General features: G+C 47.3%; 3 protein-coding genes and 1 pseudogene across 3 annotated transcripts; 3 read left to right on the plus strand and 1 right to left on the minus strand.

Annotated features, from left to right (window-relative positions):
* LOC8060482 (BI1-like protein) lies at window positions 722-1,916 on the minus strand. Its single transcript, XM_002466428.2, has 2 exons — window positions 1,492-1,916; window positions 722-1,408 (listed from the first exon to the last, which is right to left on the minus strand). Exons 1-2 carry the CDS (start codon window positions 1,763-1,765, stop codon window positions 930-932), a joined length of 753 nt encoding a protein of 250 aa, XP_002466473.1. The 5' UTR covers window positions 1,766-1,916; the 3' UTR covers window positions 722-929.
* On the plus strand, window positions 10,362-12,998 carry LOC8085949 (annotated as a pseudogene).
* LOC8085950 (protein ECERIFERUM 26-like) lies at window positions 15,886-18,182 on the plus strand. The gene is made up of 2 exons (XM_002463844.2): window positions 15,886-16,488; window positions 17,103-18,182. The coding sequence occupies exons 1-2, from the start codon at window positions 15,991-15,993 to the stop codon at window positions 18,000-18,002; spliced, it is 1,398 nt and encodes a 465-aa protein (XP_002463889.1). The 5' UTR covers window positions 15,886-15,990; the 3' UTR covers window positions 18,003-18,182.
* Window positions 18,333-20,343, plus strand: LOC8085951 (scopoletin glucosyltransferase). Its single transcript, XM_002463845.2, has one exon. It carries the CDS (start codon window positions 18,715-18,717, stop codon window positions 20,206-20,208), a length of 1,494 nt encoding a protein of 497 aa, XP_002463890.2. The 5' UTR covers window positions 18,333-18,714; the 3' UTR covers window positions 20,209-20,343.

A 22,132-nucleotide genomic window follows, 5' to 3' on the forward strand; every position in this document is an offset into this window, starting at 1 on the left:
CTAAATAACCTCCTAAGATAGTTTTAGAGATGATTTTGCTAATAGAATATAATAAAAGGTCTATATAGCCTCCTCACATATCAGTGGTTAACTGTATAACTCCTTCACTATAAAATATGATACTTTTATATTATAGCTTTTAAAATATCAAATAATGTTCAAAAGTTAGCTATAGAAGGAAAAGCGAGAGGAGGCAAGGATGTGGGAGGGGGCCCGATGGCAAGGACTAGTGTATGTGTATCATATTTTATACTTCCTCCATCCCAAATTGTTCATTATAAAAATATTAGAGAGTCAAAGTATTTTTATGTTTGACCAAATTTATAGAAAAAATACTAAGATTTATAACGTAAAGTGAGTATATTATGAAAATATAATTAAGAAAGAATCTAATGATTCTTAGTTGGTATCATAATAATAATAATTATTTTATCATATAAATTTAGTCAAACTTAGAAAGGTTTGACTCTCTAGGATTTTTGAAATAGACTTACAATTTGAGATGCAGACGAGATTTTATCTTTATATATAGCAAGTTCCTTTCTTTTTTCTCCTTGCAGAGACGAGAATTGGATATACTAGTAGCAAGTTCCTCTCTCATTTTTTATACTCCTTGCAGAGACGAGAATTTTTCTTTTTCTTTTTGAGTAACCTATACTCGGGCTAAGTGATCGTTTCGAGAGAGAAGAACTGGGATGACAAAGGAAAGAACACACACCAGTTAAGTTAGTACTACTAAGTTCCATTAAATTAATAAACAATCTTCGAAGCGAAGCAAAGCACGTAGCCAAAACAATTATTTCACTTTACAGAGGAACTGAATTCCAGCAGATACCAATTAACAGAGGCGGGGCAAGGCAAGGCACATTCCAAATCCAACATCATTATTCTCTGGCTGCGCAGGCAGGCAGGTAGGAGTAGAGCCGTGCTCACGAATCCGCCGCCCGGAAGAGCGTGAGGAGGGAGAGGAAGAGGTTGATGACGTCGAGGTAGAGCGCGACGGCGGCCCAGACGTACTCGTCGTAGGAGTAGCGCTTGATGAGGTTGTCGGTGTCGTAGATGATGTAGCCGCAGAAGACGAGCGCCGCCAGCCCGCCGTAGATCATCAGCGAGATGCGTCCCAGCGGGAAGAAGAGCTGGATGAGCGCGAAGAGCATGAGGATCATGACGGCGGCGAACAGGAACGGGCCCAGGAAGTTGAAGTCGTGGCCGCGCTTCGCCGCCCAGAAGGTGTACGCCGTGAGGCTCAGCACCACCACCGCCGTCAGGATCGCCGACTCCAGGATTACCTCCCCTTTGGTGAAGGCGCAGGTGAGGCCGACGGCGAAGCTGATGGCGACGGTGAAGAGGCCCAGCAGCAGCAGGTTCACCGGGTGGTGCTGGTAGTAGTAGTACAGAGGGCACAGCACTGCACGACGACACGCACGCAATACATTTGCATCCATCATCAACAAATCGAAATCGAAGCGAATCGAGCGCGTGCGTACTTACCTATGAACGGGAGGATGATGAGGAAGATGTAGAGGCCGAATCCGCCGGGCGTGGAGACGAAGAAGAGCGCGATGGGGCGGACGTACACGACGACGGCGGCGACGGCGACGGTGAGCAGCATCTGGATGGACAGGATGCTGTAGACCTTGCGGATGAAGGACCACCGCAGGCGCGGGTCCTCCAGCATCATTGGGTACAGCGGCCGCGCCGCCTGCCCCGTCTCCGCATCGCCGGCGTACCACTCCGGGCCCTTGGGCGGCGGCCGGAAGTACATCTTCTGCTTCTCCTCCTCTGTTCCTCTGTCACCTCACCGCCCTCGATCGATCTCCTCTCACTGCTCGGGTGCGGACACGCGGCCGGCACTCGGAGCTCTCACGGGAACGGCTTCTTGGTCGTTTTCCTTGTGCGCTGGTGTTTGTTGCGGTGAATGGCTCGCCGGGCGGGGAGGTCTTTAAGGAGGCGCGGAATGGTGGATAGCGCGAGAGGGGGAGTGAAGGTTCGCGACGATTCCGTCCCTTGGCGGTGCGGGTGGTCCGACGTGGCGAGGACAGGAGGCTGACGCGTGGGGTCCAGGTGCGCGAGCCGCGTTTAGTCACGTCTCTGTCCCTGTCCGTCTGGTGGACTCTGGACTCTGGAGGAGGAGAGAACGGGGGTCGGGACTCGGGAGAGATGCGTTGCCTTTGCTAGCGGCGGGGGTATCGCCGCAATGCGTTTTCTTCTGGGGTTCGCCTGCGCTTTTTCGTGTGTCCAGCCTAACCCCTGTTTAGTTCCTACCAAAAAAAAATTTCATCCATCCAATTGAATCTTTAGACACCTGCATGAAATATTAAATATAAATAAAAAAATAAACTAATTACACAGTTTGGTTGAGAATCACGAGACGAATCTTTTAAGCTAAGTTAGTCCATGATTAGCCTTAAGTGCTACAGTAACCCACATGTGCAAATGACATATTAATTATGCTTAATAGATTTGTGTTGCAGTTTTCAGACGAGCTATGTAATTTGTTTTTTTATTAGTCTCTAAAAACCCCTCCCGACATCTTTCCGACACATCCGATGTGACACCTAAAATTTTTTCATCTTCAATCTAAACAAGACCTAATTTATCGAGATTTTTCTCTGGGCAAAGCAACGCATGAACAACAGTGGATGCGGCATTATCTGGTAGTACTGTCTTTTAAAAAAAATCGTATCTGGTACTGTTGTGATTGTCAATGGGCTCAGAAGGTTTTCTAGAAAACATACAGACAAATTAGTTTTTGTCCGGCGCCTCTTGCTATAATTCAAACCCAACTGCTTGATGTAGCAGGAGTATTTCTCGATAGGTTCACATAGTCTCTGTAGTAAAAAATAAACACAGACAAATAAACACAAGCAAAAGTAGAAGTGTTCAAACAGAAATAATATAGATATAAGGCAAACCAAGGAATGAGACACGGCGATTTATTTACCAACGTTTAGACTACCTAATAATCATGAAACCATGTCCTTTTCCATTGTCACCAAGTGTTTGTCATTTCAGCATTTCATCAATTGATCTTGGACTCATTTCTCATTTACCTGTCGTTTGCTTCAATATGAGCACAATCACTTTCAACTTAACATGGGACTAAACACCTATATATCATCTCATAAAATAAGTTGGTTCTTTAATCACATTATCATTTAATCCACCAAAACCCACTTAGAATCTAAGTGCACTTTGAATAAGTCATGGAGAAAGAGGAGAGCCGATAGCAAACCAATAAAACAACAGTTCGACCTATTAGAACTAATGTCTTGCATGCATATATCAACCAACACAAAATACCCTATTTGAATTCAGTTATCTCGTGATGGTGTTAGCGGGAATAGAAGAATCCTACCAAATAATTAGAGAATGAACTGCATCGCTGATTCCCCATATCGCCGACATGGAACCATAGGTGGGCTACCGTGCCCACGCAGTCGGTCGCTGCAGTTCCAAACAGGACCATGAGCTGTTGGGCACATACTCCCTCCGTCTCAAAAAGACCGTTGTCGTTGACTTTCAAATATCTTGTTTCACCATTCGTTTTATTAAATTTTTTTATATAAATATCGTCTATTTTGATAAAACTTATTTGATCATTAGAGATACTTTGATAATGATTTGTTTATTTTGTAATTTGCACAAAAATTTTGAATAAGACGAGCAGTCAGACATGATGATGTCTTCAAGTAAAAAACACCAGTCTTTTTTGAGACGGAGGGAGTACACAGTCCAAAAATTTTGTATGTCCAAAGAAACATAAACTTTATTATTATGATTATTTTATCTTCTAACACAGGTATTTCAGTAGAGTTCTAGAGACATCACTTTATTAGAGCTCGGTGGCCGAGCTTGACAATAGGAGTAGGGGGATAGACTATATAATCGAGGACTAAACACGCTAATGAACGATACAGAAATTACTGTTGTGGTAAAAGAGTTCACATGGAGCACCAGCTTGGTCTTCCCCAATTATGCTCGTCCCCATTGTAGTCCTTTGTCCTTGCGCATCCATTCCAAAAGCGACTAAACATATGATGATCTATCTTAGCCTTCGATCTCTCCAGTCCTCCCGTGCATTGGGCGAATCTATTTTGTCAAGGATTAACAATATAATATTTTTTCCAAGAGCAAAAATTCCTATATGCAGCGCAGCCAAATTGACAAGATGGGGAGGGATGTGTCGCCCGTCTATTCTGAGGTACTCACGCTCCACGTAGCATGACACGGCGACACAAGAAAGGTATCCCAGCTCGGCGACGATTCTAGGAAGCGAATACGCTGTTCGATCCCCAGCTCGAGGCATCCTGCTTGCTGCAGTTTCCAACTGTTGTATTTCCTTGGAGATCTATAGCACCTGCAGTACAAGATCCTCATGTTTATACTATATATATATATATATATATATATATATATATATACACACACACACACACAAATATATTTAAAGAAACAACGCAGGAATCATAGAATGACAAATTTCACATGCTTCAGATATTAATACCAATAAATATGATTCAGATTTCTCATGTTTATACTATAGCCTAGTCAGAGACTCAAAGCAAATTTGTATGCACTGCTCATGCTGACTAACTTAGCGAGACTAAAATATATACTACTAACTCAAATAATATAATACCAGTAAATAGAGATATGGACGATTATTAATCTAAGAATTGAGCACCAGATCAAGGACAACCAAAAGGTCGACCTGGGTCTTCTACAGGACAGACAATAATAACAATCTTCAGATTACTATATCATAAAGTCCGATTGATCTGCATGCATAGGCCAGAAAAAAAAACTTTTTGTCCACTCCACTTCCAAAAATTAACACAGATGAACTCGAGGTGCAGAAACGGTTCAGACTACAAGCCTGACTCTGTAACTTTTATAGAGAACCATTTATATGTGTTGCTTTATTTAGGAACTTTCAGTGTTTATTTATTGTATATGATTTAATTAGATTCCATCCCACCAACACCCAGATAAAGTAATAGTTGTCGGGAGTAGAGACGATGCCTAAGTCTGACAAGATATACTGATGCGAACTCGAGTACGAGCCAAGAAAAAGTTAAGATGTGGAATATTCTCATACTGATAATAGTAGTGGTTTTGCTTACAGGATTTGTAGGTTGCTGACGACGGACGGCAACAGATGTGGCGGCGCGCGGTGGCCCTAAAGCGGAACGGGTATATATGTGCGTCGGAGGGGAATATGAGAGGAAACACATCCTTATACTATGAGTCTGTGAAGAATTCCTGAAAAACCTATTTGGAGGTTTGGAGCAGCCCAACTTTGAGCCAATCTATATATGCGGATAAAAGTATGGACTTCCCACATGCACTCGGCCGAAGTTTTCATTAAGAACTACCCAAAAATATCTGTTGTTTTGTAATGCATGTATCTTTGTGCACGAAATCTCTCTGCTATGGAAGTGTCGCTTCATTTGCCACAGACCCACAGTCGGTTCTCGTACCCAAAAATGTCTATTGTTATGCTGCAGTATCTTTGTGCACGATATCTCTATATCTTTCTGCTATGGAAGTGTCGCTCAGTCAGTTTTCGTAACTACCATCTTCGTGCAATTGCTTGGCCCGAACACATGGTCCACCCTCTCGTCCATTACCACGTGCATGTCCCGCACCTCCCTAATCCCCATCTCTTCGACCCACACCGCCCGTACCCCACCCCCACGTCCCCAACCCCAAACACTCCGCCCCTCCTCCCCCGCCCCTACCCCATCGCACCCGTTCACATCATTGTCCTTGCCCCATGGCTGAAAGCGTCTACAACTTTGCGGTAGGACCGGCTGTGCTCCCGCTCTCTGTCCTCAAGCGGGCGAAGGCAGAACTAGAGGACTGTTATGGCTCCAAGATGAGCATCGTGGTGATGAGCCACCATGATAAGGAGTTCAATATCATCATCACCATAAAAAAGGTTGAATTCAACCTGCGTGCACTCCTCGCGGTGCCCGACACCCACGTCGTGCTCTTCTTCCAAAGTTGGTGTGTTTAGAGCCACCACACAAGGACTTCCAAAACCTAAGGATCCTGCCAACCTAGTTGGTGATGAGGTGCATTACGAGAAGTATAATGCAAAGGCCAAAAATACCATCTTTAGAGGCCTTTTGTGAAGAGGTCTTTAACCGCGTTCGAAACCACAAGGACACCCATGCACTATGGTTGGACATTTGTGCGCTCCATGAGGGAACAAAGAATGAGCGCGGGGAACACTATCATCTTGTAATGAAAACGTTAAATTCCTTTGAAATGCTTCCTCATGAAAGTGCTAACGAAATATACTCTCGCTTGAATGTCCTTGTAGAGGAAGTAAATGGGCTTAGACTCACATAAATGAACAACCTAATGTTGTGAGAGAAAGATCTTGAGTGTCCTCCCAATTGAGAAGTATGGGCACATTGTCACTATGTTCCAATAAGTTGATCTCTCCACCACCACTCCAACTCAAATATTGGGGAAGATTGGTGCTTATGAGATAAACAAGCACAACACTCCTTTAGATGGCTCTTCTTACAACAAGAAGAAAGACTTGGCACTAAAGGCTAGCCAAGAGAATAAGGGCAAAAGCAAAGTCAAGAACGTTATTGAGAGCTCAAGTAATGATGAAAGTGGTGATGCGAAGATTGTTTTCATGGTGAGGAACACCACCAAGATGCTCAAAAGTCTCAGCAAGAAGGAAATCAAGTTTCATCCAAAGAAGAAGTTCTTCACAAGTAGCAAGAAGAAACAAATTAAGCAAATGAATTGTTATACTTGTGGCAAGCTTGGTCGTCTAGCTCATTAGTGTCCATATCCCAAGAAAGGAAAATACAAGAATAAGAACAAGGACAAGAAAGACACAAGTGGTAATGATGACAAAGAAAAGAAGAAAGATAAGACATACAAGAAGGATGTCAAGACGAAGAAATTCCACAAGAAGAAGAATAATGCCAAGGCTTACATTGTTTGTGATTGGCTCATCCTCCAATGATAGATGATAAAGGAGAGAAGGTGGTTGTGCTTGTTATTGGAACATCTCTTACTCTGCTATCACCACCTCCATCATCATCTACACACCTAGATAGTAGTGGTAGTGATAATGATGAGTTCATTGTACCCACACAAGTCACGAGAAAGAAAAAGGTAAAAATAGAAAGCTAAACTTGTGAACAAAACTCTTCGAGCTAAGTATGACATAATGGAAAAGTCTAGTGATAAGCTTAGAAACGAAAACAAGGTTGTGTCATCCACCCTCAAGGAGCAAAAAACCTCACACAAAGAGCTTAGATAAAAACATGATAAACTTCAGGGGCACACCTAGGGCTCAATGATGACAACCTTGTGCTTTCATATGATCTTTTATTCAATGAAACACTTGATGCTACTAACAATGTTGTCAAAGTGGGTATAGCTAAATCATGTGATGACTTGGTTGTGGAGAGCATTGAACAAGGTTTTCTAATAGCAAAGGCAAGCAAGTGGTTGTGGTCGAGTCCTATGATGATTATGTCATGATTAAGAATGAGAAGCTTAATAAAGACATTGAAAAGCTATCAACCAATGGTGCGGTTGTCATTGAGAAGCCAGATGGTGACTATGACATAACTCTTGAGAATGACAAATGATTAAGGAGGAAAACAAGAGACTCAAGATGGATAAAAATGATATCATTATTGGTCAACAAAAGTTTACAAGTGGTCAATATCTTCAAAGTGAGCTCCTCTTGCATGTTAGACCCTTTCCCTTTAATGCTCACTACATGCTTAGAAAGGACACTAGTGGGAAGATCAAAGCTATGTTCTTAGGTCCACCTGACAAGAATAGGCCTAAGCAAATTTAGGTTCCAAAGTCACTTATTGAGAAAGTCATTGGCCCCCATCAAACTTGGGTGCCTAAATGACAAGCTTGATCTCTCATGTGTGTAGGTGAACTATGTTAAAAGGGGATACATTGAACCTATATGTTATAATCCTTACGTTCTAAACTATAAGTCATTATAACTTTATTCGAGAGCCAAAGTATTTCAAGATTGACTAAATTTATATAATAAAATAATAACATTTATGATACCAAATAAATATCATTAGATAGATTTTTATTAATTTTTATAGTATACATATTTCATGTCATAAATCTTTGTAATTCTATCTACAATTTCGATCAAACTCAAAATACTTTGACTCTCCAAAAAAATTAGAGTGGCTTATAATTTGTAATGAAGGTATATCATTGATTAGCAGAAGAGCATTCTTTGTATCGATCTCCGTTGTTGTTGGATCAAACTATGCACCATCGAATCGAGACCCGTTGTCGCCAAATCAACTTCCGATGGCGCCAGATTGGATACGAGGGTATAGGGGGTGCCAGTCCTGAGGAAGAAGATTCAACGAGGAGCTCCGGCGCGATGACCCTGAGGAATTAGAGAAGGAGGCAGTAGGGGACTTCGTCGTGTCACCCGTTGGGGCAGAAACGTAGCTGAAGATGGGGCTTCTTGGTTTTTGTTCGAGGGAGGGCGAAGGGGTAGGCAAAACCGATGTTGCCATCTCTGAATCGATGTAGGGCATGAGCAAGCGTTATGGATACCACGCGGTATTCAATCAGGTGTCTTTCCAATACCCAATTCTAGCGACATCCAAACAGCAATATTGGCGGCCAACAGTTCCAAATCATCGATTCCAGGCTCCAATTTAGACGTCCAAACAGGGTGTAAAGTCTAGATGTATCATTGTTCTAGGATAGGGGAAATACGTGATATTTTTGAAGAAAATAAGCTAGTTTCACCGAAGGTAGTAATACGGATATATATAATAAATAAACAGAAATCAACATGAACAGTTGTACTCCCTAGCTTGCTTCAAAATAAAGCTAGCTTATACAATATTGTGTCGAAGCCTTGTTTGAGGCAAATTAAACATCATTTTCTGTCTGGAATTAGATACACTATGAACATTAGCTATATCATATTCTATTTCTACCACGCCTCCTCAGTCGTGCACGAGGAGAATCAATTCCATCAAGGAATCGATATATACCGCTATACGCGAAACCCCAAAGTCCTAACAAGCCAACTCCAAATTCTATGAACTTAGGAAGCAAGTCTGGTCTTCCAGGTCTAATGTACTCGCGTTGAAAATAGCACACTGCGGTGCTACCAAAAAGAAATAGAAACTCCCAAGTAACTTTATGGAGCGAATTTGCATCTGGATCCCCAATTCGAGGCATCCTAAACCTTGTCCTTGATGACCTGCACACATCATTAAGCAAAGCCTGTGATGAGATATATAACCTCACCAAAAAAAGTTAAGATATAATTCCATGTATGGCCACTAGAAAAGATTAAAATCTCCACTAGAAAAACTCATGTTCCTTCCATGCCACTACATGCAATTGTCCTTCGCCTGCTTGCCACTACTGTCACTAAGACGTAGTGGCTGAGTCCATGTCCAAGCAAAATATAAATACTCCAATCTCTGCTCCAATTTAGGTGAGTCTGGTTGCTTTCTGCCAAGGCATCAGGGGCACAATACGGCTGGGGCTATGGCCGTGGGATACCTGAGGACTTGGGTTGGGCGGTACGGTACGTACCTCTAGCTCTGGTGGCAAAACCATGCACCGGCCTAGGAGTTCAACCATTCAGGCTAGATGGCCCTTGCATCGCCATGTCCATGCCTGATGTCGTCTCAAACTGTCGCTATATGTGTCTAGCGTGTGAACCAAAGTTTATAAACATCACCTTCAAAGTGGGTTATGGCTATTCGATATTTCTCACACTAAAGAAGCATCCATGCGGCCATGCATGATGTTTTGGGGCTACGAACAGTCAACACAGATTCAGGGGCGTATAAAGTATGGATACACCAGAATTCGAACTCCGCAATCGCACGTATACCTACCAAGAAGTGGTGTGCGGAACAATTTACTCCAAAATCAAAAGCACTACTAATTCCGTGGCAAGATCGTCATCACACAAACAGGAACAAAATACACAAGATTGGGAGTTACGCAAAATTACCGAATAGAGGGGCGTACGTCCAGAGACTGGATAGGAGAACAACCACTTGAAACGCTGGCGGCCTGCGTGCGGTCCGGCCGGCGGCAGCTCGAGTCGCCGACGCTTTCTTCTTTCTCCCAAACCCCTGTGCCCTAGCTAGGATACGATTGGCAGACGCCGTATATAGGCAGACCGCAGACGTCCACTCGGACTCGGTGACTCGCAAGTCTCGGACGCGCTTCGCGACAGCCGTGCAAGATGGACCGAATTTGGGCCTGCATCTTGTAGGCCTCGTCAAAAAGGCCCCTGGGTAAGGAACTTTTGTAGCCAGCCCAACAGCAGCAGCAGGCTAGCCCAGCCCATAATGAACAGCCCAATAGTTCTAGTGATGTGTGAAACCCATCTCGGGTGTGGAGGGCGTACAGGGCAAACAGGTGTTGAAGCTAGGGCCTTGTTTAGTTCACAAAATTTTTCGTTTTTGGCACTGTAGCACTTTTGTTTTTATTTGACAAACATTGTTCAATCATAGAGTAACTAGACTCAAAAGATTTATCTCACAAATTACAGATGAACTGTGCAATTAGTTTTATTTTCGTCTATATTTAATGTTTCATGCATGCGATCAAAGATTCGATGTGACAGGGAATCTTGAAAATTTTTGCGAACTAAACAAGACCTAGTTTAATTCGGGCTTTTTAGTTATTTGCATAGTTGAGAGAGAGAAATGAGGGAGAAGCTGCAATAAGCTACTTTTTTCCAGTTTCATCCAACTTATATCTTTGTAAGAGGAGGGGAAGCTGTTTTTGGAAATAAGTGTTTGAAAAAAAAAAAAACCTCACAACACGACGAAGCCAACGGAGGAATCGACGACGAAGGCGAAGGCGGCGAACGCGGCAGCGCCCTCGACTGTGATAGTACTACCCGAGGAAGAAGCGCGGGCGGAAGGCCGATCAAGCGTGCTGACGAATGGTGGCGCTGGCGGTAGCCGCAACGCACTCGTCCTCGCCTGCCAGCGTTGTGGCATCTGCCGCGCCGCGGGTGGTTCTTCAACTACGTCCACCTCCCCGACCCCGGCCACCGAGGCGCCTGCGTCCAGGACGAACGCGGCGACAACGACGACCCAGCGGTGGGGCTGGCCTTGCTCCTTCACGCTTCCGCCTCGTTCGCGAGTAACCGCAAGCCGCTGCTCCGCCTCGCCGCCGTCTCGGCACCGCCGCTCCGCCTCGCCGCCGTCTCGGCGCCGCCACTCCGCCTCGCCGCGGTCTCGGCACCGCCGCTCCGCCTCGCCGCCGTCTCGGAGCCGCCGCCCCACGACGTGTCGCTCTTCGGCGCCACCTCCGCCTCGGCCGCCACCCCCGCATCTATCTCCGCAACTTCTCCCTCCTCAGCGTCGACCACGACGTGAGTTCTCCGCCTCTTCTATTCCCTAGGGTTTCTACGAACGCGGATTTGGTAGTTGGCTTTACTCTGTGCTTGTTGATTTTGAAAAACTTACTTCAGTTTAACATTGTCCATATGTGTTCTGAATATGCCAGGAATGCTTGGCATAAGTTGGGTGCTATGCCTAGAGAAGAAGCTATGCAAGAGTACATCACAATTGTTCAGGAGCTGTTCCCTAACTGGGATGCAGGTGCAAGTGCGGTAAGTTCGATATCTCCTTATTCACCTCACTCTTGCAGCAGTGTGTACAATGATCCTCGTGACAGTGTTGGCTTATCCATCACATAATAATGTCAGAAAGGGAAAGATGAAGATAGCATTGCTTCTGCAAGGGGCCCACGGGACCTCAGTTTGATGTACGAGGAAGAGGAAGGAAATGATTCGTAAGTGGTGTTTACCTCATGGGTGTCTTCTTCAGAAGTGTTTACGCTATAAATGTTACCTACCTTAGCCTACTGTTTTTAATTGGAACAAACTTAAATGTATATGCAGAGAACTTGGTGACATCCATGTTTCAGCGAGGGAAAGAGCAAATGATGACATAGTGAAGCCTCTGTCAGATGGTGTGGAAGTCAACGCGAGAGGTTTGTGTTTGCAAACTATAAACCATGTAATGCTTATGTTATGCTTATAAGCATAATTCATTCAAACATGGTTTGTATATGGTACTATCTTCAGATACTGAAGGTAGATCTCCGTTGCACTGGGCTGTTGATTGTGGCCATCTTAGTGCTGTTGAGGCTCTTGCAAAAGCAAATGCAGATCTGAATGCTAAGGTAAACTGGAATTACTGTATTCCTTTGTGTTCTACTATTCATGGCAGATTTATTTGATGAGTAACGTGGAGCAATAGGTGTCAGTCTAATCATATAGCTGAAAATGAAGTGCATTCAGTTGTTTGCATATTAAACTACATTAAATAGAAAACATGTTGTCTATGCTCATTATGACACTTGATTGATTGATGCTGTCAGTATTTCAGCATACCATGGCACCATAGAGCTTCAAAGTTCAGCCACAATCTCCTGGGCCATTAGATTTTTTAGCCTAATGAACTGAACTTAACTGCCTCTACCATGTTCAGGACAATGAAGGGCAAACAACACTCCCCTGTGCTGCCGTTTGTGAAAGAGAAGACATTGCATCATGCTGATCTTCAGATCAAGGATGAGGATGTGGGAACATAGCACAGGACTTGTGCCCTTCGAACTGGTATTTTATGAACCCGGCAAACTGACAACACGAATAGACGGATATGCCAAGTGTCATCTGCCAAGAAACATGATACCTTACCTGTATCGTAAAGCCCATACCGCACTTGGTCATGTGCTTTTTCTTTATGCATGGGGACATATGGTATATCTAGTGTCTTTGTATGAAGTGTGGGAAATTAGACAAGTTGTTTGTCTCGACATCTGCCGTACGTCGTTGTAGTATTAGAGCTGGGAGATACATGTATTGCTTTAGTCAGAAGAAGAAGAATTGTGCTGAACATCAATGGTGTGTTACTGTTAGTGAAAGTAACTCCAATCGTACATGGTTCATCAGTTTTTTTGGGCAATTCGTGAACCTACTGTACCCTGTTAGTTGTTACCTTTGTATTGGCCATCTATTGTGTATTCGTGTGGAACTTAATATTAGATGGGGTTGGAGATGACAGTTCCAAAACCTAAAGTTTCTTTAATGAAAAATGCCGTAAAACAGACAGTGGGTCACGATGAACTAAATTGATCTTGCAGTTGATTGTCTGCCGTACATTTTTCATTTCTTTTGGCTGCGAACTCCTATTTGAAAGTAAAGAATCTCCTCCGATCCTTCCATATCTCTGTGCTGGCTCGTAGCTCGTCGCGGAATCACTATCAACTTCATCATTGCTGTAAAGGATATGTAGTCATCTAGCATCTCCTCGAGCGATAATTTTCCGTCTTGGTTAACATCAGCCTATGCCAATAAGCTTAATCGCAATTAAGTAAGAAACAAGGAAAGTAAATCTAGTTGCTAGATACGCCCTGTTCGTTTCAGATGGTCATCAAAATCAGAACAGCGCACGCCTATGCCACCATATTCTGATTAGTGACTTCTTTCCTTTTTTTTCTGGTTACTTTAAGACTTTTTTTTTTGACACAGTTACTTTCAGACTTTGATTCTTACGACAAACTTTTTGCAGACTTATTCAACAGAGTTCTTGACGGGTCACTTTTCAGGAAGCTTAATACTTTGATGTGACCACCACCTTCATCAAACACTTGGCATGTCACAGTAGCATATGAGAAATCCACTGTAGTGAGGCTCTGCTGCCTCTGCAGTACAGAGCGTGCTTCTTCAAAAAAGGATAAAATCTTGCAAAACCATTTTTTTAAAAAAAAATATATAGGTTAACTCTACTATTTCATAAACTTGTCAAATTATTATTAGAATGCTTTACTTGTGCATATCGGCGTCCAATTCTCTGAACTTCTTTTCAGCTTCGGCACGCTCAAGATCATGGTCACCGTCGTCGTAATGTGCACCGGAGATCAGGCCAATAATCATGTTAGATTGGACTACGAGTGGGTGAGAATCAGGCCAATAATAATGTGCACAGGAGAATAGGGCTTGGCACAGGTCAACTTCACTAGTAAAGCTGTTTTTTTTACAAAATAGTTTTATAAGTGACTTTCTAGATGAAGGGCTTGTTTGGCGCAACTCAACTTCACTAGTAAGAAACTAGCTTCATGAGTGCCTTTCTGGATGAAGCTGAGCTGTTTTGGAAAAAGTGTTTGGTAAAATAGCTTCACAAACTACATCATACATAGTTGAGAGAGAGAAATGAGGACTGCAATAAGCTACTTTTTCCAGTTTCATCCCAACTTATGTCTTTGTGAGAGGAGAGGAAAAACTGTTTCGCCCATGAAGCTGTTTTGGAAACAAGTGTTTGGCAAAAAAAACAGCTCACAACAGCCCATGAAGCTGTTGTGAGCTGTACCAAACAGTCCCGAAGTTGAGCTGTTTTGGAGAAAGTGTTTGGCAAAATAGCTTCACCAACTACTTCATACATAGTTGAGAGAGAAATGAGGAAGAAACTGCAATAAGCTACATTTTACAGTTTCAACCTAATTTATGTCTTTATGAAAGGAGGGGAAAATAGCTTAACAGCTCACTACCTCCAAGGATATTGACAGTTTGACACCATGGCAACTAGGTACTGGAGCCATGCCATTGCTCTTGCTTACTGCTCTCCCCCGTACACTGCTACAGTGCTACTTAAACCTCAGCGGTCTTTGGCTGCGGGCGCGCCGGCGCCAGTGCTCACCATCGGTCAAGGCTGCCGGCGCCGCATGCCTCGCCGCCATTGAGCAGCAGCTGGCGTCGTCCTCCGCGCGGAGTTCCGGCGGCACTGCCGCGGCTGATGTTGGAGGACGCCTGCGCCATTTCCGAGCATCCAGGGTCGGTCCCGACGATCCCGCCGAGCTTCTTCCCACCTCCGGCTCCGCTCTGTAACTCGTACCGGGATAGAAGCAGAGCAGTTCCGGCAGGTCGCTGAGGAACGCATCCAATCCGACGAGGCGACGAGTAGAGCATGCTCACCTTCCTCAAGGCTGTCATGCATCTTCCACCAGCGGATGGAGAATTTTTGGAGATAAGCTTCCTCCACCGCAGTCTGCTCGAGGCGCCGCCTTGTTTTGGCTGATTAATTGTAACATCGTTGAATGATAGATTCGGCGAAGCTCTGCGCTCGTCATTATCATAGACGTCATCTTCTAAAGAGATTGGATAATTGGGTGGATATTTCACCTTTGTATTGGATTGGATTCTTTTGCTGTGTAAAATGGATTGAATGGACTCGGGCTTCTCGTAGTTGGATAATTTTTTATCCATTACCAGGTCTATCCGAAAGTTGGACACACATCTCTTCGGACTTCGCTTCTCTGATGCTCTGAAAAAAAAGAAAGACTCGATCGAAAGAATTTTGTTGAAAAATACTAAGTATACTCTCTCCATTTTAAATTACAAGACATTTTAAAAAATTTAGAAACTCAAAACATCTTAAGTTTGATTAAAATTATAGAAAAAATATAAAAATTTATAACATCAAATAGTTATATTACGAAAATATAATTAATAAAAAATCTAATGATATTTAGTTATTATTATCTTATCATATAAAATTTATACAGATTTGAGATTTTTTTTAACTTTACAAGATTTTTGGAATGTTTATAATTTAGGATGAAAGAAATAATAATAATAATAACTTAGGTTTATAGAAAAAATAATAGATTAAACTATTGAAGCTTGAAGCCGCCATCTAATGCCCCGGACGCCCCTACCACCCACCAACCAATCTGACACTTGTAATACTGCCTGTCCATACATGAGCCGCCACGTGACCTACGAATTCAAAAGTTCGTTAATGCGCTCAACTACCAGCAGCTAAACCCTGCCCACCTTTGCCACCTTAAATCCCCAACCAGCCAGCCCCAATCCATCCCGCAAAAAGGTCGAGCAGCAGTAAGATCTGACTGATCTCGCGATCTGCCTCCCTAGTGTGCTCTGTAGCGCGCAGATCGGTGATGCCTTCGGCGGCGATGACGGTGGCGGCGGGGCTGGCGACGGGGCCGGGCAGCCGCGTGACGCGGTTCGCCAAGTCGACGGCGGCGTCGGTGACGCCCGTCAGGCCGGGCAAGACGCACGCGCTGTCGCCCCTGGACAACGCCATGGAGCGGCACACGGTGCACGTGGTGCTCTACCTCCGCGCCGCCCCGGGCCTGGACCGGGAGCAGCTCAAGGAGTCGCTCTCCGAGGTGCTGTCGCTCTACCCGGCCATGACTGGCCGGCTCACGCGCGGCGAAGGCAGCGACGGGGCTGGCACTGGCAGCGCGGACGCCGCGCACGCGCACCGGGGCTGGGTCGTCAAGTGCAACGACGCCGGCGTGCGCATGGTGGATGCCAGGGCCGGCGTCACGCTCGACGAGTGGCTCGCCACGGCGACCGGCGACGAGGAGATGGACCTCCTCTACTACGAGCCCTTGGGGCCCGATCCTTACATCTGGTCTCCGTTCTACGTCCAGGTATCCTTGACCAACTACTTAATCAATCTCATCATAGCTCATTAACTCTGCTTGGTGGAATTTGGTGAGCTAATTCAGCATGCAGCAGGAGCGCGCGTTCTGTTGCCTTGATTAGTTTGATGGCTCGGCTGTTGAGTAGAGTTTGGTTATCCAGACATTTCAAAAATATTAGAGAGTCGAAAGATCTCAAGTTTGACCAAATTTATATGATAAGATAATAATATTTATGATACCAACTAAGTATCATTAGAATTTTTTATTAATTATATTTTTATAATAAACCTATTTGATGTTATAAATTGTTGTATTTTTCTATAATTTTGATTAAACTTAAAATATTTTGGCTTTTAGAAAATTCTTGTAATGTCTTGTAATTTGGAACGTGAGAGATTATTACTTATTAATTCGGTAGGAACAGATCCAGAATTAAATGTCTTGTGCTCTTGTACCGTTATCCAGTTGGGGCATCAATTGACTGCGTCACATGGCTGCATCACTGAAGAGTGAACCCGTATATGCAGGAGCTGCAGATGCAGTATAGGACCAGAGACGCGAACCTGATAATACATTTCTGCTTAATTAATTTTCTTTGGTGATCATGTCTATGGATGCAGCTGACGGAGTTCGCCGACAAGTCGTACGCGCTGGGGCTGAGCTGCACCCACATCCACAACGACCCCACCGCCGCCGCGCTCTTCTTCCACGCCTGGGCTGCCGCGCACCGCCGGACCACCAGCCCTTACCCGCCCTTCCTCCACGCGCCGGCATTGGCGGTCTCCCCGACCTCGCCGCCCCCTCCCCCGCCTCTGCTCGCCGAGAAGGCCAGCGCCGTCTCCCCCGCCAGCACCGATGCCACCGCCATGTCCTCCGCGACGTTCCACTTCCCGGCCTCCGCGGTGCGCGCGCTGCTCTCCACCCTGGAGCCTGGCACCACCCCGTTCGCGGCGCTCGCCGCGCTCTTCTGGCTCCGGATCACCGGCGCCGCCGACGGGGAGGGGGAGCTCACGCTGGCGCTGGACTTCCGCAAGCGGATGTACGCGCCGCTGCCGTTGGGCTACTACGGCAGCTCCGTCCACTTCGCGCGCGCGCGCGCCGACCTCGCGTCCGGGCTGCCCGCCGTGGCCGCGGCGCTGGACCGCCACGTCGCCGGCGTGCCGGAGGACGACCTGTGGCGCGCCCTGGAGTGGCTCCACGCGCGGCAGCAGCAGGAGGGCGACGCCGCCGCGCCGTTCCAGATGTACGGGCCGGAGCTGACCTGCGCGGCGCTGGACCACGTGCTCATGTACGGCGCCGAGTTCGAGGCCGGTGTGCCCCCGGCCCGCGTGTCGTGCCGCGTGGGCGGGGCCGCCGGCGAGGGCCTGGTGCTCGTCCTGCCCGCGGCCGAGGGCGGCGAGGCGCGGGACGTGGTGGTGACGCTGCCCGCGGAGGCGACGGCCAGGATCTGCCGCGACCCCGAGGTGCTCCGGCACGGCGCCGAGGTGGTGTTCGGGGCGAAGGCCGTAAAGGAGGAGTAACCTACCAGTGCCACGACGGAGCAACAAGAATCGCTGCTGTGCTGCTGTTGCTGGTTCCCCTGAACTTAAAATCCATGCTCTTTACTTGTCTTGCATACTCTGTAGCACTTCATTTGGTTTTCATGTGCCCTGTGGCCATATGTTTATGGATTGATCGCATTGCTGCCGTGCTGTTCGCAACCATACCTATCCGCCCATGTGGAGAGTACTAGCAGGTTTTAATACTTGATCTGTCTGGATTGGAAACCGTGTCTGCACGACTGCATCCTGACTATGCGAGTGAGGCGCTAATTCGTTATCCACCCCAAACCACCATTGTTTGCAAGTTAAGGAATCTCTGGGTTCCACAAACGAAGCCGGCGGCAGCGTTACATCGGATCGGCGGACGTGTACATATAACATATGGTCTCAAGTTTCTCAGTGCATGTCGCTGGCGTCCCACATGGATCACGAAACCATTCACCTTTACCATGGATACGCAGATCGGATCCGCTGCCCCAGCACCAGCTATTCTTGGGGCGGCTTGCATGTCTGCTGATGTGTGATGTGTGTGTTGATGGCTTCCAACAGCTATTCTCACGACGGCACGCTCTTGCACCAGGGACGGGAGGAAACGGGTGCCGAGACCCGAAAGAAAGGGATCTACAGTACAAAACAACGCTCGTCGTAGCCTTTCCACCAGTGTCGCGCTGCAGAGCGTCCTGCGGTCTCCATGACCGCCGCAGTCGACACCGCGGCCGTGGCGGGTGCGGGCAGGAGGCTGAGGGTGTTCTTCCTACCCTCCTTCATCCGGGGCCACCTCATCCCGCACACCGACCTGGCGTGCCGCGTCGCCGCGGCAAGGACCACGGAGGTGGAGGCGACCATGGTCGTGACGCCGGCCAACGCGGCCCTCATCGCGCCCACCGTGGCGCGCGCCGCCGCCGCCGGCCACGCCGTGCGCGTGCTCTGCTACCCGTTCCCGGACGTCGGCCTCGGCGAGGGCGTCGAGTGCCTCACCACCGCCGCCGCGCACGACGCGTGGCGTGTGTACCGCGCCATGGAGATCGTGCAGCCGTCCCACGAGTCGCTTCTCCGGGACCACCGCCCCGACGCCATCGTCGCCGACGTGCCGTTCTGGTGGACCAACGAGGTCGCCGCCGAGCTCGGCGTGCCGCGCCTCACGTTCCACCCTGTCGGCATCTTCGCGCTGCTCGCCATGAACAGCCTGTTCACCATACGGTCCGACATCATCCGGACCAGCTCCGCCGCCCCTGGGACGGTGCTGTCCGTGCCTGGCCTGCCCGGGAAGGAGATCGCCATCCCGGTGTCCGAGCTCCCGAACTTCTTGGTCCAGGACGACCACCTCTCCAAATGGTGGGAGCGGAAGAGAGCGTGCCAGCTTGCTGGCTTCGGCGTCATCGTCAACACCTTCGTCGACCTAGAGCAGCCCTACTGCGAGGAGTTCAGACGCGTGGAGGCGCGCCGCGCCTACTTCGTCGGGCCCCTGGGACTGCCATCGCGCTCCACCCTGCACCGCGGCGGCGACGGCAACGTGGACTGCCTGGACTGGCTGTCCACCAAACCGAGGCGGTCGGTAGTGTTCGTCTGCTTCGGGAGCTGGGCCGACTTCTCCGTGACTCAGAGCAGAGAGCTCGCCTTGGGGCTCGAGGCGTCGGACCAGACATTCCTTTGGGTTGTCCGCTGCCATGACTCCAGCGACCAGTGGGCACCGGAGGGCTGGGAGCAGCGCGTCGCCAACCGTGGCTTGGTCGTCCGCGGATGGGCGCCGCAGCTGGCGGTGCTGGCCCACCCGTCGGTGGGCGCGTTCCTGACGCACTGCGGTTGGAACTCGGTCCTCGAAGCCGCGTCCGCCGGCGTGCCGGTGCTAACGTGGCCGCTGGTGTTCGAGCAGTTCATCAACGAGCGGCTGGTCACCGAGGTGGCCACGTTCGGCGCGCGCGTCTGGGACGGCGGCAGGCGCAGCGAGAGGCCCGAGGATGCTGAGACCGTGCCGGCGGAGGCAATCGCGCGGGCCGTCGCCGGTTTCATGGACGGCGGAGAGCAGCGCGACAGGTTGAAGGCCAGGGCCGGGGAACTAGCGGAGCGCGCGCGCGCCGCTGTAGGTGAGGATGGCTTGTCCTGGCGTGACGTAAACCGCTTGATCGATGATCTCCTGCAGGCCAGAGCCTCAGGGTTGCCACAAGGGAATTCCATCCAGGTTTAATTTGTTTTTGCGCATACATTGTATGTAAGGCTAGAAAACAGAATAAAAGGTGACAGTTTCGGCAAGGCAAAATGTGAATACTTCCATTTTGGAAAGGCCAAGTTTTATGAATGCTTCCATTTTTGGGAAGGCCAAGTTTTACTCTCAAAGCCCGTTTCGATCTCTAGAATGGGGCCTCGTTTAGTTATACCGTAGCATTTTTATTTATATATTTAGTAATTATTGTCCAATTAAAACTAACTAGGCACAAAAGATTCGTTTTGTAAATTACAAAAGAATATGTACTTAGTTAATATTTAATGCTCTGTACATGTGCTGCAACATTCAATGTGATAAAAAATCTTAAAAAAAAAATGGATTTCGGTTGTAACTAAATAAGATCTTAGACTATCTCCAACAATCGTCACCCAAAATACAAGACTCATTGATCCTTTAGCTAGCGCTACAAGTAAAAGGTTCCATACCTATTTTTAGTATTCTCCAACAACAAGACCTAAAAGACAACACTCTCTGCAAATGGGTCTCGAAGAGAGAGAATACCCAAATTTTGGTTATGCCTCTCCTAATACCCAAAATGAGTCTTCTGTATGGGTACTCTGTTGGAGGCTATAAGTATTGTGTTGAAGACCCATTTTAGGTTTGGGTTCCGAAATGAGTCTTCTATTGGAGATAGCCTTAGATTGAATCTAGGGCCCCTTGGCACAGCTCTTAGCCTCTGTTTCACTCTCATCTTCCGCAAAGCTCTACCAAGTACTTCAAATGCAACTGGATTCTCGTGGGAAGCTCAAGAGAATCACTTCTCCATTTATACTGTGAGTTAGGAGCTTAAAAACCGGTATCCATCGCTTTCCGCTGCTTTCCATTTATTTCTCACAATAATCGCTATAGAATTGATTTTCACTTGCTCTTCACTTTGCTCTTCATCAGAATCACTTCTTCGAAGAATAAGGAGTGAAGCTTAAGAATTGAGAAGTGAAGCTCCACCGCCCTAAATTATAATTCGGCTGCTGGTTTCCTAAGCAGTCATCATCAGCCACAGCAGCACTGCCTCAAAGTGCAACCGAGCAACGCTCCCTATTTTTACTATTTATATTTACCCGCTTGATGCCCTCCTCATCCAAAGCAGTTACCTGTTGTGTGCATCCTTGGAACCGTTGGACAGCCACGACACCATCAGCTAAGTGGAAAGAGCATTATCTAGCATGCTTATTCGATGATGCCAGAAAGATTTTCAATTCAGCGGACCCAAATGGACCAATAGTAAATTTTAGAACATCCTTGTCCAAAGTAGTGAAATGGCTTGTGCAAATTATCCTGATAACATACACTTCGACCCTAGTACCGCACATTTTTATTGTCCTCTTAGACCAGTCTGAGCGAGATCTTCATGTCCAGATTCACAAGACTTGAAGATCTCGCTGGAGTCAAGCTTGCGCTAGGCTCGAGCGCGAGTCCACTCACCCCCTCATTCGCGAGTATGCTCCTCTGGTCATCTCCTTCTTCACCCCGTCGGTCGCGCAAGCATGCCCCTCCTCCACCCTCTGCTGCCCCATCATGGGCTCTATCTCGCTCCATACCATCGCTGGCGTGGGCTTGCGCTGCAACCACGAGGAGGACACGGTGGAGCTCGGTGGAAATCGAGGAGTGCTCCACGAGCGATGTGTTGAGCTTGAAGCAGTGGTGGAGGAGGAGCTAGACGTCCGCGCAGAGGAGCAAGGTGGGCGCACGAAGGACCACCTCGCACGGCCTAGTGCCCTTCAACCTCGGTGAGGTGGGCGCACGAAGGACCAAATCGCACGAGCTCGTCGTCCACCTTCACCGCGAGCTCGGCGGCTGGCGCATCTGCTCGTCCTCCTTTCTTGTGATTCAGCGACCCTGCTTCCTTCCTCTTCTACCTCGCCCGCTGGCGACCTTGCTCCCCTCT

Source organism: Sorghum bicolor, chromosome 1, assembly GCF_000003195.3.
Source record: "Sorghum bicolor cultivar BTx623 chromosome 1, Sorghum_bicolor_NCBIv3, whole genome shotgun sequence".
NCBI classification, from domain to species: Eukaryota; Viridiplantae; Streptophyta; class Magnoliopsida; order Poales; family Poaceae; genus Sorghum; species Sorghum bicolor.